The sequence below is a fragment of the Morone saxatilis genome, unplaced genomic scaffold (genome assembly GCF_004916995.1).
Source record: "Morone saxatilis isolate NCDOM2014 unplaced genomic scaffold, NCSU_SB_2.0 Contig15, whole genome shotgun sequence".
Lineage (NCBI taxonomy): Eukaryota > Metazoa > Chordata > Actinopteri > Moronidae > Morone > Morone saxatilis.
Window position 1 is genome coordinate 9,180,013 of NW_023339707.1, and position 16,870 is coordinate 9,196,882.

At 40.1% G+C, this 16,870-nt stretch overlaps 1 protein-coding gene across 1 annotated transcript in view; it reads right to left on the reverse strand.

The window, feature by feature from the left end:
* Positions 1-16,870, reverse strand: part of espn (espin) — a 41,391-nt gene that overhangs the window by 13,883 nt on the left and 10,638 nt on the right. The window contains 8 exon segments of the mRNA XM_035657598.1: positions 16-393; positions 1,182-1,327; positions 6,055-6,289; positions 8,836-8,994; positions 12,859-13,204; positions 13,755-13,930; positions 15,199-15,330; positions 16,454-16,636. Of these exon segments, the coding sequence (XP_035513491.1) occupies positions 16-393; positions 1,182-1,327; positions 6,055-6,289; positions 8,836-8,994; positions 12,859-13,204; positions 13,755-13,930; positions 15,199-15,330; positions 16,454-16,636 (1,755 nt within the window).

Consider the following 16,870-nt stretch of genomic DNA (forward strand, 5'->3'; position numbering starts at 1 on the left):
CAACGTCTGGCCTACCTTGCGTTTGTGCTCCTCTTCCTCTTGCATCTTGACCTGAAGCTTTCGCACCATCACCTGCCTCTTCCATTCAGGGATCGCTTTCCCCTGTTCATCATGAGTAGGCACTAGCGCCTCCACATCTGCAAGGCTCAGCTTCCGCCCTGATTCTGCTCCTACCATGCCGCCACCACTGTTCCCATTGACCACAGAGTTGGAGGACAGTTGCTCGTAGCTCGCAGAGCTTGACATGGTCCTGGCAGATCCGGAGCCAGTTGGACTGGGGCTGGGACTAGGGGTGGTAGGTGGAGAAGTGACAGACGTATTGGATGGAGGAGGGGATGGCGGCTTGGGTGGTGGGCTAGATGTGCGGGTCTCTGGTGGAGATGCAGTGTTTCCCTGGATTAAAATAAAGACACAGATGAACATGGGGCATGACAAAACTGGTGGATTTTTTTAGCCAATAATCACTACTTTTGATTGAGTGTGTCACATGATGTCAAGGCTTCTTCCAGATTCTGACACATTATTGTAGTCAGCCTTTACTTTAGAGTACAGTAGCTTTAGACTAGTTTAAATTGAACTCATACAGTGTATGTCAATGTAGAGCACTTGTGTCTTAAAACAACGGATAGATTTCAGTAAAAGCAGAGTTCTGTCGAACAATGACACAGCTAGCTGTAACAGCTAGTAATGTAACTAAGATTAGTTACATTACTAGCTGTGTCATTGTTCGCTCTATATCATGGTATTTGTCATGGTGTTAGACTAAGAATCTCATCCTTTTAGTAAGAATTTAAGTAATCGAGATCATGGGTTGCCAGTTTAGCCCTTCTTAGCCTTGATGAACCAGTGACAGGACCAGGACAAGGACCAATGAAATATGGTCAGAGAGCTCTGGTGTCCCCTCACAAATATTGTGCAGTTTCCAAACGTATTAAAACTTGACAATTAACAAATTCTGGGATGGTAATCATCAGTAAATGACTAATCTCTTATTTGCATCAAATTCAATTCTGATTGATAAAGTTTCACTGAAAATTTAGCTTAATTTATTCTGACTTAATTTAAGAAGCAAATCCACAAGTAATTGCAAAAGTCTTGGCTACATTTCTAAAATGAGCAATTCTGTATTTGTATATTTGTATAAATGTATCATTGGTAGTGGAGGAAGGCTGTGGACCTACATTGTTGCCTGTGGGTGCGCTGCTGGAGAAGACAGTGGTGTAGCCTTTACTGTGAGGTGTGGGCTTGAGGCTCTTCCCTGCTTTGATCTCTGCCAGCAGCTCAGAGTTGTCGCCAGTGGGGGACATCATGTTGAAAGATTTTGTGCCTGCAGACAAAAGGATGGAGCAGAAAAGTGAAACCGGGTAGATAGAACGACGGACTAGAGGGAGAGAGAAATAGAGAGAGTGAGAGAGATACACTGAAGAAGAGGGAGGGAGAGAAGGGTTGGGTGGCATTTCAGTGTTAAATATTTCATCCGATCAGGCAGGCAACAATGGTGACCTGGAGAATGTTGGACAGTGATGGTGGGTCATTATGGTGTACTGAGTTGCTGTCTCCCATTGATAAACTCGATAAGTTTCTTTTTAGATTTGTAAACTTCGATTGGCGTTTGCCTTTATAACTCGTGGGGTTCAGGGTTTCTTAAAACATCTCTGTTTAAGTCTCTCTGAAAAGGGTTGACACAGTTTGGATTACTCAAATGGCTTCCCAGCTACCAAACCCCACTAAATCCAACAATGCAAATAAACCAACAATAATCCAGCACATTAGGCAACTGGTTACATCTATGAGCAGTTGCAGTGAGCCATGATTAGTTAGCAAGGAGCAATTACATTTTTTTAACTACACTGAACCCAGAGAGAGTAGGCACAGTTAAGCTACTGATGATCTTTTGTAGGTCTTTGGTAAAATATACATTCAGCTTCCATAGACCCTAATCTGCTTAAAGTGAACAATGCAACAAATTCAACTACAACCTCTATTGGTAATGCTATTACAAAGGAACTTTGTTTTCACTTTTTAAGGACAGACAAAATGAAAGAAATTTTAAATTTCAATCAGGCAATGTCACAGTAGTGCTTACATATAGGCCACATTTTTGTTAACTTAGCTGACTTATCCATTAATGTTTCAAAATATTAACATTTTACAACTGTTACATTAATACATGAATAACCAAATACAAATATACTTACAGCAATATAGCAAACTCCAATGTCAATGATAAAGTACCAAAATATGGAACAATAGCAATATAGGTGTTATTTAAGTTTGATCTATGCAACAAACTTTTAAGATGTGGCTGGAAAATCCTCTAATCAAATATGATGATGTAATATACAACTTTACATTTATTTTACATTTAAATTTCACATATTATGGCATTATTATGCTATTTACACCAAAAGCCAACAGCTACCTCACCTGTTTTAGTGAAGGTAAATCTCCAATGAATGCCTCAGCTCCTCATTGATTACTCATTTTCTACTTGGGAAATGGAAAAAAAGTCCTCCCGTAAAAGTGTTCCCTGTTGTGTCGACCACAATGGTCTAGCTGGACACACAGCCTCACTAGCCTGCCACCCCTCCTCACTCTCCCTTGCTCTCCCTCTCTCTGTCTTTCTCTCTTGGGGAGGAGAGAGCCGCTTTCTATTAAAGACCCATCATCACAGTCGGGGGAAATCTAAAGGATTCACCAGTAACTGGAAGTGACAGCGAGCCATTGGCAAGCTGGCTAGGAATTAACACATGCACACACACACACATACAAACACACATACAAACACATACACACACACAGTCACCCTTCAATCCCCAGCTTGTTAGTCCGCCCTTCCGAAACAATCCTCACCATAGCAAACCTGACACACAATTCGATACACGCATTCATGACACATCACACCTCATATTTACTGGATTACATCTCCTTATACAAAGTGCAGTTGTACACACTCATGCTGTAGTCTGTGAACAGTTTGTGGATAAAAGGAAACAGCTACTGAACCCTGACCCACTTTTACAACATGTGACATCTCTTTAAATTCACAGTCAACAGATTACATTGTTCAATAAGTCTTCATTTCAAGGCTCAGTGAGTGCTACCAAAACTCTTTTAAAGTCCTGGTAAAAAATAAAATATTCCTACTTAAATGTGACTGCATCAGTCACAAAAACGTATTATTTCTTATTTTGGCAATATATACAGCCTACCTTCACCCATTTTCCCCTAACAAATCTTCATTGCAGAGCTCCAGAACACTTGATTATCCACAATCAGATGTGTTTAAAAGCTAAAAAAAATGATTGGTGTACTGTTTCCATACACCTTTTGTATTGGTATTGGTTTAAGTAATAGGCTGTTCGTTAAATTCTGTTTGGGCTTGGGGTGTGGACTCCGTAGGTCTGCCAAAGTGAGTGTAAAAGAGGGTGGAGCTGTGACAGGTAGAGAACATTTGACAAATGACCTCTCATGATGGACATAACAAGCACAAAAGGTTTTCTGCTCGCAGTTAGAAATTAAGAGCTGCTCCATCTGTCGAGCACTACAGATAGAGATGTGTCGTGCATATGTCCTCTTATATAAAACGTAGGATGCTGTCCATCCTGTTAATCAGTTGAAAACAATGAGGAAGTTCTAACCGTCTACAATGATGCCAGTAGCATTTTCAATCAGCCACCTGGTTTGTTGCTGTCATCACAATGAGCCTCTGAGCTGTAAACTCCTCTTGAGCTCTCACATGTGTTAGTGGCTTTTAATTTTATGTCTGTTTATTGTAGAACAAATCATATTGTTAGTGAGCACACACATTGCTCCTTAGCACTGTAGATCCTGTACAATATAAAAAGTATAACCCCCCCCCCCCCCCCGATCAATACAAAACGATAGAGAACTTCAAACCATCTACATTGTTGCAGCAGCATTTTCAATCAGCCACCTGGTTGGTTGCCATCGTGTCAACAAGTATCTGAGCCGTAAACTCATCTTAAGCTCTCACATGTGTTTGTGGCTTTTAATTTTATAACCACCTAACTGCCTGTTTATTACCTGATTAACGCTGAAGCACAACTCAGGCTATTCGTGAGCACAGCCTGCTCTTTACCTTTGAGTATTTTATTGCGGTTCTACTATTAGGCAGCAGGTGGGCCATAAAAGGATATTAGATGAACAAAGCTGAAAGATAATTTACATAGATTGTAAAAAGGTGCCTAAATTCAGCAATTAATAGTTTACAGCTTTATTGAAGTTACTTTTTATTACTGGTTTATAAAAAAACTAAACTGTATATTGCCCTATTAGCTGCTTGTCAGCTATGAAACAAAGCTGAAGCCATATACTGTAATTGATCCTTCACTGAACCTTTGTTTGAGATAATGAGCTTCCTGACATGCTGTTTACAAATATGTTTCACCAGGAATTCTGTTCTAAACAAACCTTTTGTTTTTTGTTATCTATACCCTATGTGGCTGTTTTATTCATTGTAAAATAATGTTACATTATAAAAAATAGTTTGGTATAATCAATATTTCTTTTTTTTTGTTCAAATGCTGTTGGTTTGAAAGTATATTATCAAACCAGAGTACAGGCGTCGGTTTTTGATATCTTTGAGTCTAGCCATGGTGAATATCAGCCTACCTACACAGTGTTCTGATCAAAGGGCCTTTTCTCCTAGAGAAAGAAATGAATGTTAGAAATGAAAATACATCACTTCCTTTGAAATAGCCGTTAGCAACAGAGATTGGCAAACTATTTATATGACTACTCTAACCTCTAGATCAGGATTTTAGTTTAGTTTGATTTAGTTGAAAGACTGGTTCACAATCTGTACTTACTCTTCATTTGTCTCGGGACCCCTCCCTCTGCCTGAGGGGCAGACATATCCCCGCCTTGACAGAGCAGCAGTGAGGACAGACCATGGCAGGCAAAAAGGGGGAACAAAAAACAAAACAAACAAAAATGGAGAGAAACAGGGGGAGATAGAGCAGGTGAAAGAAGGAACATGTAAATAGAAATGTACATTAGGGGAGAAAAATGATTGAGCCATAATAATAGGACAGTGTTGGCTTGACAATCATGGAAGTGAACAGTTTCGGTATATTTGTAATTATTACCAAAGGAGAAAAAAAATGTATGTTTGTCTTGTATGATTTTTTGCGTCAATTGATTGATGCCGATCCATGGTTTCTCTCATCTTCCAAATATTTAATAAGTAAAGATTACTTTGGGACATTTTCCTCGTCTTCCTTGAGGTTCATATTTTGGCAGGCTAGGCTAGGTTATATACATTTCTTTCATAAGATGGTGTGTTGTGCTCCGTTTACTTCCAAGTGTGATATTTGTTATATAATTAATTACTTAACTTTGTCTTGTTGTTGATTATTATCAGATCTTTCTGTAAAGTTCTTTGAAGCAAGAAGGGATCACACGTTTTGGGCATAATCAAATATAACAACTTTTCAATTTCCGAAGCTCGTGGGGTGAAATTCTCGTACTCAAATTGCGTTTTTTGGAGAAGGACATTGCATTAATCAAACTGTCACATCTTACCCCACAATGAGGACAAATTCTTACAATCCAATTTGCAACATGCATTTTCAAGCCTTACGGACAGTTCATTTTTACCAATTTACAATATTACATAAAAGTTCAAATTTCCTTGTTACTAGACAGCATGTATACGGTCAGATAAGAGCATCCAGGGCAGTGTGGGGCACTTAAGGAAATGGCTGAACACTAAACCAGTTCTCAGGGTAATGGTAGCCCTACATCATTAATTTATAATCTGTTATTTAGGATGCTAGGGTCAGACTCATCTTTACCCAGTGAGATTACACTGTGCCCATTAATACCAGGGATTCTGCTTTCTAGGTACAATGTGTAACAATGTGTATAAGCTAATTTAACCAGAAAAAAATGTGCATAAATGTATTGCTTTTTTCTTTTTTTAAGAACGTTCAAGAGACGTTTAGTGGCAGAAAAAAGTAGTAAATGAAGAGAAACCAAAAAAAATGAAAGGATGGAGAAAGAGGAAAAAAATAGTAAATGGACACTCACTTCCTGATGAGGAAGAAGGACGTCTCTGGTTGGTGGAGGTGCTACTAGCAGAGTAATTCTGGGTGGTTGGCGTCTCTGGGGGAAGTGGAGGAGGCGGAGGGGGTGTTGGCGTCTGGTTGCTTGGGGGAAGAGGTGGCGGAGGTGGAGGCGGTGGGTGCGTGACCGATTCCTCTGTGGTGCCATTCTCAGAGCTGTGGGCGGGGCCATCAGTAGGCTCCTCCAATAACACCGAGCCCTGATCGGGGAAGAGGGAGGGACGGAGCATAATTAGTCAGTCATACTTTATGCCCATTAACTTGTTGTTGTAGTCACCCCTGCAGGGTTTCTCCTAGCAACCACATTGTTGTATTATTCTGTGCCAATATTTGGTCACTGATAACAGGGATGTGACAGGTGGCCTATGAAATTATGCTATCTACTTAAATTTAAACACCACTTGAACGTTGAGAATTAAAATCTCAAAGCTTTTTTTTGTCACAGGTAATCAGTGTCATTTTTATTTTTTTTATTTGTCAGCTGTATATTCTTGTAAAACATGTAAATAATATTAACAAAATATATAATATTATTACAACAATTGATAATGAATTAACACAATTAACAGTTTACAAATAAGTTTTTTTGTGTATTATTATTTTATTATTTTATTTATTAACTGAAAATAATAAACACAAAACAGTGACAGTGGATTTTCCTTCCTTCCTTGCATAGGCATGTCACTCCTGCTGGTCTAAGCGAGGAGTAAATTCTTGCACAGAGACTGTCAACAGTGACAGATGTACGGCTTATTAGATGTGTCCTCCCTCTGCTTCCTGCCGTCTTTAATCAACTCATAAAGACATAATACCCTAATAACAAAGCTAATATGACCTAATCTCTAGGGGGAAACACTGAGGGAAAACAGTGGGAAGAAGCCATCTGTCACTGCAAGTGATAGTGCTTTAACCTCCACGCCCTGCACCCCCCAGCACGCACGTGTCTGACACGCTCTGAAAGCGTGCCATAACTCTGCTGGAAGCAAATTAATAGACCGTGACATTTAACCTCGACCCCGCCCCTTCTCTGTTCTTCAGACGCGTGCTCATCATTGTTGCCCCCTTTACTTTTCAAACCCCCCAGAGAGTTGGGGGGAGGGCTGTGTCCAGATGGGTCTTGGCAGCACGTGCCGTTGCTTCCGTATGATTAACCGGTCCATCTGCTAGAGTGCCTCTGAGACCAGTAGGGGCCCCACTGAGGCCTTAATTGGCTCAATGTGGATTGTACCCCATATCACCCAGAACACCCCTCCTGATACCCATGAGATTATAAAAACACCTCTCCAGGGACATTGATGAGAGACTAGCAGACTATTAATTCAGCCGCTTGTCACGTACTTGGAAACAACCAGGTAGTTTAACCAAATCTTGGGGAGCACAATGAATGATTAAAAATAAGAAGGCGCATTCAGTTTTATATGTGTGAGGAGAGGCACACACTGAGTTAATACTGATGATGCTTGGTGCTCAGATGCAGTTGAAGTAGATGGGGATCTATGTGTGTAGCATGAAATAGCTGCAAAACTTAATTTCTTTAAACAACCTTGTGTTATATAATAATAAAAACATTTCCTTAATTGATTTTAGTGCCAAATTTGAATCAAACCTAATTCCCTCACAATGTCTTTACGCATATTTATGTTTAAAGTGTTGTCACAGACGTTTGCAGGTCTATTTAAAAAGAAAATTAAATAACAAGCATTCATTAATACAAATGGAAACAACTCATAAGGATTCAACAAGCTGTCACTAACACCTACAACAGATCGCTGGCCATAGAAAAGAGGAAGTTAAAATAATGGATTCTACTTTCTATGGGGCGTCTGGTCATTGATGACCTCCTGCTCTCTTGTCTGTGTTTGTCCTGACTTTGTTCCATTGCAAGTTCTTGGACAGTTTACACAATAGGGTGGGGACTCAAGAGGCAATGGAAATGAGGCTGCAGTTTGCATCAGGTGGCAAACAAAAGCTCAAGAGGACACAAGATTATGTAACATGTCGTGTGACATAATGTATATTCAAATAGTGCAGCCTCTGTGGTAATCTAATGCCAACACAACACCCAGCCCAACCTCACCCTGAATAAGAGCTTTTATAAGGTACTGAGATGACTACACAACCCTAAACATTACAAACAGAGCGAAAAGTATATTAAACTTTTACTTTTATTAAACTATACCAGTAGCCAATAGAGTTACAGCCCTTTTACTATTGTTTTGTAATTTTGCAAACACTTTACAGTGCATGGAAAAATTAAATAGCAATACATGTAATAATTGATCTTAAAATGTAGTTTAAATACACATCTAGCCTGAAATCAGCTGCTGCCTTAATGAACAAAGCTTTTTGGGGTGACCCAGTTTTGAAAGATTATTTCCCAGTGGATGTCAGATGACTGACAGTAAACACAATAAAGCAGTTTGACCAACATTTTTTTTTTTATAATACACATTAATAGATTTTAGCAAATGCCATCTGAAGGAAAAGAGTAGCTTGTGATATCTTTAAACTTTAAAGATATCTACTTTAAAATAATGTTGGCATTTTTCGTTCAGTCATCAGGTCAGCACTTGTTTATTTACAGAGGAATAAAGGCTGACAGTTGTGGTAACATTTCTACATATAGCTTTTTTACAGTATCGCAAGATATAAAAAGAAAAATGTTTTGATGCATTTACTGAAATGTATTAAAATCTATAACAATGAACATATGGATGTTGTCATAAAGAGCAGAGATCTGGCCTACCTCTTCGTTGGGCGCCATGCCTTTGCTCTCTTGGGGCTCGGCTGTGTCACTGCCCAGCGTCTTGTAGTAGTCCCCAGTGCTGGGCTGCTTGCTGAAGCTCCTTGACTTCCTGTTTGAGTCAACACGCCGCAGTTTGTCGTGGCTTTCTCCAAGAATCAGCTGCTGGGATTTAAAAAAAATGAGCTTCATTAGCTTCCATTTGCATGTTTTTCAAAATATAGTTTTGATTAGCAAATTTAAAGAGAAAATATATTTGTGAGAGAATTATACATTGCTACTTTTTGTTTTTAGCTAAATGTAAATAAGAAACAGGAGGAGGTTAACAAAATAACCTAATAATTGATCTTTTTTTAGAAATACTGAGTGGTGAATGGCCGGAAAGGGTTTTAAACACTGCTTTTGGAATGAACTCCACATCCACACACTGTAAAACATACTTAGTAGCTTTTGTTGCCAGATTAGTCATCTAATGTGAGATGACTATAAAGGCAGCCTTATTTTAGTAACAGAACAAGGCTTTCATTCAGTTCCAGTAAAACATTAGTATTTATGTTTCATGTGATAACTGTGGGGCCAAAGAACAGAGTTCAAGAGAACAAGAGTTCACAGGCAGCTTGTAAGAGAGACCCTCGTATCCACAGAGCAGGGTCAAAGGCCACATACTTCGCCCTTTCAGTTGAGCCCTCTCACTTTCTGCTCTGACATCTGAGATAACTGAAGCTGTTAAGGGAGAATAGCAAACTCTTGTCAATCTCAGAGTCTTCACTGTATGCTGCTATTGGAATATATGTGGGTCGGACTTCTTACATTTATGAGGAACCCGACATTAACACTGGGAAGATGGATGGATGGATGACTAACACGCTTCTGGTCAATCTGTGCATATATTTTCCTAATGCAAAAAGCCTCATATTTGCATTTCGTACTCGGCTTAAAACACTTTGCATTCCTAGGAATAACTTAATTAAGAATAACTTTTTGTCCAACAAAGTTTACCACAAAAATAAATGCAAATGTGAAAAAAGAGCCTGTATATTTTCAAAAAATAACCTTGAAAGCTGTCAACTTCGAACTTGCATGCACTTGCATGCCTTTCAAATCCAGGGACCAGCATCAGACTTACATTCATTTACATTTTAATGCTTAAAGACACCATGACATTTCATTAAATCCAGACAAGAGCCTCAGACATCAAGCAGATGTTAACGTAAGCGGAAATAATTGACAGCTGACCCCTGACCTCTCCCTGAGTTCTTATAAGCCTATTGAGCTTTGTTGACTCATGTCTGCATTCAAAGAAATGGTCCCTGAGCACTCATCAGGTGGGATGGTAATGTGAGCAGGGGAGCACTACAGATGGTTTGATTGTCATCCTCCAGGGAGGTCGGCCAACAATAGCAAATGTACAATATCCATTTAGAGAGACACACACAGACAGCCAGCCTTCCTTCCCATTATATGGACCTGTCTGTCAGCATAAGCCATTCTTATACAGTGTTTTTTTTAGAGTCTAATGGGTTTGTATGCATTATCAGAGGTTGTTTGTCTGCTTGCAGTTTGACAAGGGTTAGGACAATTGCGCACGGTTTTTGCAAAAGCCTCATATTATTAAAGGTCATGCACAGGTAGTTTGTGTCATTTTAAAATAGTAACAAGTTTCATGCATGCTTTACAACAGCCTATTATAACAGAAAGGCAAAGGAAACTACACAATTAAAACATGACAACCGATGCTAAACATCGAATGTCCAACCACATAGCCGCTCAGTCAGCTCCAGAACCTGGAGACTAGCCAAAATACATCAAGCAACTTGTCATATCTTTGCTGCAGCCCAAACTTCTACATTAATCACTTTTTGCCACAGGTAAAAACAAATCTTTCTTACTCTTCTCAATACCTTACCTTAGCGTTAAGAATCCTCTCCTGCAGCCTTTCTCCAGTCGGGACAGAGCCTCATCCACAAAGACCAGCAGAGCACAGAGAGTAGCTGTCACCAAATCCAGAGCGTCAACTCCTCTCCGTTCTGAGCTACGCCTGTCACTCTACCTGCCCTCTCACTTTACCCACAGGCCTCATCAATAATCAGGCTGGCCACAGCAGTAGCAATGATGTCACCACCAGTCCGCAGACCAACCACTCCCCAACCCTGTCCTGTGCCTCTTATGCAAAACACAAAGACCGAGGTGCTGCCCTCAACATGGCCAACCACACTCAAATCTCTCAGGCTTTAGCAGTATTAGAATACTCAAGCCCTCAATATCCCGAATTAGCAGCAAAATATATACTAATCACGGGTGAGATCTCAAAGTCCAAGTTTTCTGGAGGGACTACAGTAGGTCTAAAGTATAAAAATATCACCAGAGCCAAATGTTTCGTGCGGCTGCTTCACAGGAAACATTTGACTTCAGTCAAGGCAAATGCAGACAAATTAGGTGAAAGAAGAAGAAGCAGCAGCAGCAGCAGCAGCAACAGCAGAGGCAGAGAGAGAGAGATAGAGCCTATATAGTCATAAACAAAACAAACCTGATGCTTCCTTCACTTACAACTGCAGCTTTAATAGGTCTACACGCTGTGAGATTGGTCCATCTGATCGGCTGTGTCCTTGGATAGGGTTACTGTTCCCTGTTACTATGGCACCCAAGGTAGATTGTTTTTCCCAATGTATATGGTGCACACTGATCTTAATTGTGTGTGTTTGTGTGTGGATGTGTTCCGAGCACTGGCTTTGGTTAAATTGTTAATGAGGGCGCGCCCCGGGCTGGTCACCTGGGTACCAGCCCAGGGTGAGGGAGTGGAGAGAGGAGAGGGGGTGGCACTAATTAAAAACTCTCCCCCATATGGCTGATGGCGCATGCGTGCACACACACAAACACACAGACAGAGCTGACCCTGGAGACACTACCAGTTAACAACAACTGACTTGCATAGCAGTTCTATACACACAGACTCTTTCTTTATGTCTGAACTGGTTCTGCAGCTCCCTGGTTTATACTGTATCTCTGCTTTCAAATGAATCGGTACAGCACTGATAGCCTTTAATTAGGCCGATCAGGAGGGTATGCCATTTGACAATTACTATAAAAACATTATTTCAGACAATATTTAGCTTCTGTTATTTTTGCAGAAATCAATTAAAAAGTATCGCACATTGATGGCCAAGCTACAGCAACATTGTTTATACAACTGGACAAAGACTTGTGTCTTGCTGTTGTCGTACTTGAAGAGAGGGTAACAGTCAGGAAATAAATTCTTTATGAGGTGAAAGTAATCTCTCGTCTCTCTTGGTTATCTTTGTCATAATTACAATGTTCTCTGAACAACTCTATTACAATTCAGTTGGAAAAAAAATCACAAACAGTTTTAATGTACTTGTAGCATTATTGAACCACCATTAGCAGCACTGAGACTAATGTTTTAATTGCTGCTCCTTGTCAACTCTTTAAACAAACTTTTGAGTGATCTGAAGCCAGATTAATTACTACAATTAAAATCAAACCCAACACAACAACCATTGTGTGTGTCAACCCAGAGGACCTGCCGCAGTAATGAGCATTTTTGTTAGCCTCGTTAGCCATGCTAAAACAATAACATCATTGTGGGGGACCCAGACCAGGCACATTGTTACACAAAAGCAATAGGCCAACTGATTAGACACGAGGGAAAATGGCAGCTGATGGCCAATTTATCCCAAATACTGAAACCTTTTTCTTCTCCTTACTCTGAGAAATTTTCTTTTTCCCAAAACTTAGTATATCTGCTCTTAATAAAATTCAGGGAGAATGTATGGGATACAATTATCTAACCTATTTTTTGTCTGTTTGCTTATCTTCATAAGCCAGAGGTATATTTCTGCACAGTGGAACGGTTTGATAGACAAGCACAAACAATGATCTAATAATAAATGAAGAAATGATTTAAAGATTTCCCTCTAGATGAGTCAATCTTTGCACAGCTCTGAGGCTCAACCTACAAATGGATTCATCTATTGAACTCAAGTTGGAGCGCAGTACTTCTGTGCTTACCTCCTTCTTGCCGGTGTTGCTCTCCACGTGCCGCAAGTTACTCTTCACCTTCAGGAACTCAGCTGACGAGGGCTCCTTAGGGGGCTGTGGTGCTGGGTAGCTTGGGGGTGGAGGGAGTGCCGGAGGAGACTGTGGGGGAGGTGGGGGTGGATAGGTTGGCGGTGGCGGGGGCTTGGAGACAGTATCAGCAGGTATCTCATTCTTCTTGGGCACGTCCGAGCTAATGTCTGGGTTTAGCATGTCCATATACGCCTGCATGTCTGAAATGGCTGATTCTGATGCACCTGTATGACAAAAGACGTGTTGGCATGTTCACTGATGATTTACTGAGTTCCTCACAGGTGTACTGCTGATTTAAATTAACAAAGCAATGCATTAGTCGTAAACCTTTCAACGTTTTATTTTTTGTCCCAAATACACAGCTCAGTTCAAACATTAAATGAGAAAGATGTGTTACTCTAATGATGGTCCACCTCTTCATCCAAACAAACTATCTGCACACAGACCACTAGGGTGCAGCACCAGTATATCATGCACCTGTGACATGTGTAGACAAAGTATCCATGATTTTAGCTCCACAGTAAATAGTTGAGGGCTCCACTGTTGCTGAGATGCTGTATTTGGCATGTAAGATATGGCGTTCAAGAATTTATGACTTATGACTGAAATACTGAAGACAGCAAAACTTGTTTCATCTAACATTCTGATTGTGAGCTGATAAAAGATATATTTGACTATTGAGATATTGAGCCTTTGACATTTTACTTTAGAAACAAGTGTAAAAAGTTTATTAATGTTACTACATGAGTTGCATACCTGTGTGTGCGACTGTGTTTAGCTGAGTGGGCGGCCCTCGTGACGTTGTCAGGCTGCTCCTTTTCTCCCCAGTGCTGGACTGGCTGGAGTTGGCTGAGTCGTAGTTGGACAGCGAGCTGGATGGTGAACTGATGTCAAAGTGTGCCGCCTGACTGGTGGGGGGCATGGTGGTGTTTGGGGACGAGAGGCCCGAGTCCGGCTGCTTGTACTCAAGGTCCGTTGACGGGTCCCGAGACAAAACACGGTGCTCCACACTCTGTTAGAAGATGCAGTTCATTAATATAGTGTCAATGCATCTGTTTTGTTGAACTGTCCAATATGTGGATATGATTTACTATAGTACAAACAACAAAACCATGAGTCTATTAATTAATTAATTCCTAAGCAAATTGCTCACTATTAAAACATGTCTGGTTCATTTAATTTAGATGTAAAACCATACAGTGGCGCTACACGAGACAGATAAATTAATTATTGTTAACATGAATTATGTACTTGTTCATTAATGAGTTTTGAAATCCCACGACCTCTCACTCCCTGATGACTTACAGGAGGAGTACAGCATTATGAGTTTAATTACTACACACTAATGAAACATCTCACAGCTGATCAGAAAGGCTCTGGGGCCCTCTGCTTTTCCCACAGTGCAGCACTCAGTGGGCGGAATGTCCCTGCTGGGAGGAGTACAAGAGGGGGGAAATATGTTTCCCACATACCAACGAGAGTTTAGTGTGGAGGAGTTATTATTCCTCTGGCCACTTGGGGATTTCAGCTGGTTGAAGCTGTGGAGGCCACTGTATGTGAAGTGTTAATAGCTCTGGTAATTAGCAGAGATAAACTGTTGTCAGTCAAGGGACATGTTGGCTCAGCGACAGCTGCAATATCCACATCTTGACATTTTCCGTCTTGGCAATATCTGTGTTTTTAACTAAATAGGAATGAAAATTATTCATTATTATTATTATTATTATTAGACTATTCTAAATCTAATATTACGCAGAATTTGGACTACAGGATGGCTGGAACAAATACTGTCTGTTGTCTTGTTTTGAAATGCAAGAGTAGATCTCCCATTAGACCAATTAGTGTTCGAAAAAGGAAAAAACACATCAATAGGACATATGTCTCCAAGTTTGATGAGAACCTAACCAGCAGTGTCTCAGATATTGTGTAATAATTTGACAAGCAAACACAGAGTCATCTAAAGTTGATTGTTAAAATAAAGTCCACTTATGACGCAAATTATGTAAATTATGAACAGTTCAATCAAAGAGTGATATTTTCTTCTATGATAGGACCAGAAAAATATGAAAATATCCAAATGGTGAAAAATAAATATAGTTTTGTTTAACAGAAATATATAACATACTTTTATATCTTATGCTTTAATCATTTTGTGACCCCACAGATTTTTCGTGGGCCCCCGTTTGGGATCCTGACACCCATGGTTGGTATTTTTTTCTTATGTTATTTCTTAGAATTATGTCTAGGCAGCTAGACATGTTGAGCACAGCTGTCTCTTACCATGTTCTCCACAGTGCGCAGATACTTGGCACACTGGGAGTGGCCATTATATTCAGCCAGGTCTGCTGCTGTGAAGCCATCCTGGTCCCTGATGCCCAGGTCCACCCCATTGACCACAAGGATCTGACAGCACTGGAGAGTGACATGAGAAAGACAGAGAGGAGACAGGAGACAGAGAAAGTGGTCAAAGGTATGAAGAAGATGGAGGAAATGACAATGTCTGTGAAAGTGACTGCTGTGCTGAAAATCAGCTGCAATCAGTTCAAATTAATCCAATTTACACAAAAACCTCTACAATAATTAGTTATTACGGTATAAAAAGTTGGTATGAGAAAAAGTTTGATATGCTTCACTTCAGTGGTTCCCAAATTATGGGGGAAACCTTACTCTTCCTGTCTAAAACAAAGCATTTCTGTTTGTTAATCAAAAGAAACTTAAACAGTCTTAAACCACCCCCTTTGTCAAGTGCCAGGTGGAAACCAGACTAAGCTTGTTGATCTAAGACTGAGCAAGCTTTGTGTTGCCAAACTGACTCATGTTTCATTTAGCTTCTTAATGTTCTCTCCAGTCCAAAATTTGGCCCAGCACTCAGTCAGGGTTTGTGTCGATTCCTTTGGAGTTAAATTTTTAAACCCTTATTATGCAGTGCAAATGCATATTTTTTTCTATAACAGATCAAACCTGTGCTGAAACAGCTGTCTAAACGGACTTGGATACAACAAAATGTTAGTCAAAGTAGTAGGTCAGAGTGGTGGTAGATCCAATAAGCCTGATGCCATTCATTCAAAACAGATGGTTCAGTATGGATATGAATTATTATTAAAAAGTATCAGGACAGTTCATGACACGCACAAAGTCACTACACTGTTTAATTAAAAACCCAAAAATAAAATACCAAACACCAAATCTTTCTTCAGAAAGCCTTTAAATTCCAATATTAACATGCCACTATAATACATTTCAACTGTATTACTTGACTTTTAAGTGGTAATTGGCAAACCAATACCAAAACTGGAGAGAAAGGCTCTATAGGTGATTCAAAGACTAGTTTGACCAGAACAGATGGACATATATAGTATATAACAGCCTTATAATTGCTTTATAAAAATCATGCAAGTAAGTGCTCCTTGTTTCACTGTCTGTACTAATACAGTGGCAAAAGGAAGAGCTGTATTTACCTGTCTGCTATTTCACAGTTAATTCCAGTCTGACTGAGCAGAAATAAGTAAAATATAAGGCACACACACACACAGACCTCCAGTTCACCGTTCTCTGCAGCGTCGTGAAGCGGGGTCCCTCCCCAGTTGTCAGTGACGATCTCTCCGCCATGCAGCAGCAGCCAGCTGAGCACCTTCGAATGACCCCGACTGGCTGCAAAGTGCATGGCCGTGGCCCCGTCACCATCCCTGCCTGCCAGGCTGATCTCCGTGAAACTCATCTAAAAGAGGGGAACATAACGACACAGTCATCTTTTTAAAAGATTAGGGATTAATGAAATCTGTTTTTTTGGGGGAAAGTAAACAATAGAACCTGGTCAGGACACATTTTTTTAACAAATGATAAAGCAGTAAAAGTAGAAAGTTCATTTACATTTTATCAAATTTGTGGAATAAGAATGCATTAAGTATGGGATGGTGATCTAGGAATAAATCAGTTTACTCTGTATTTATTA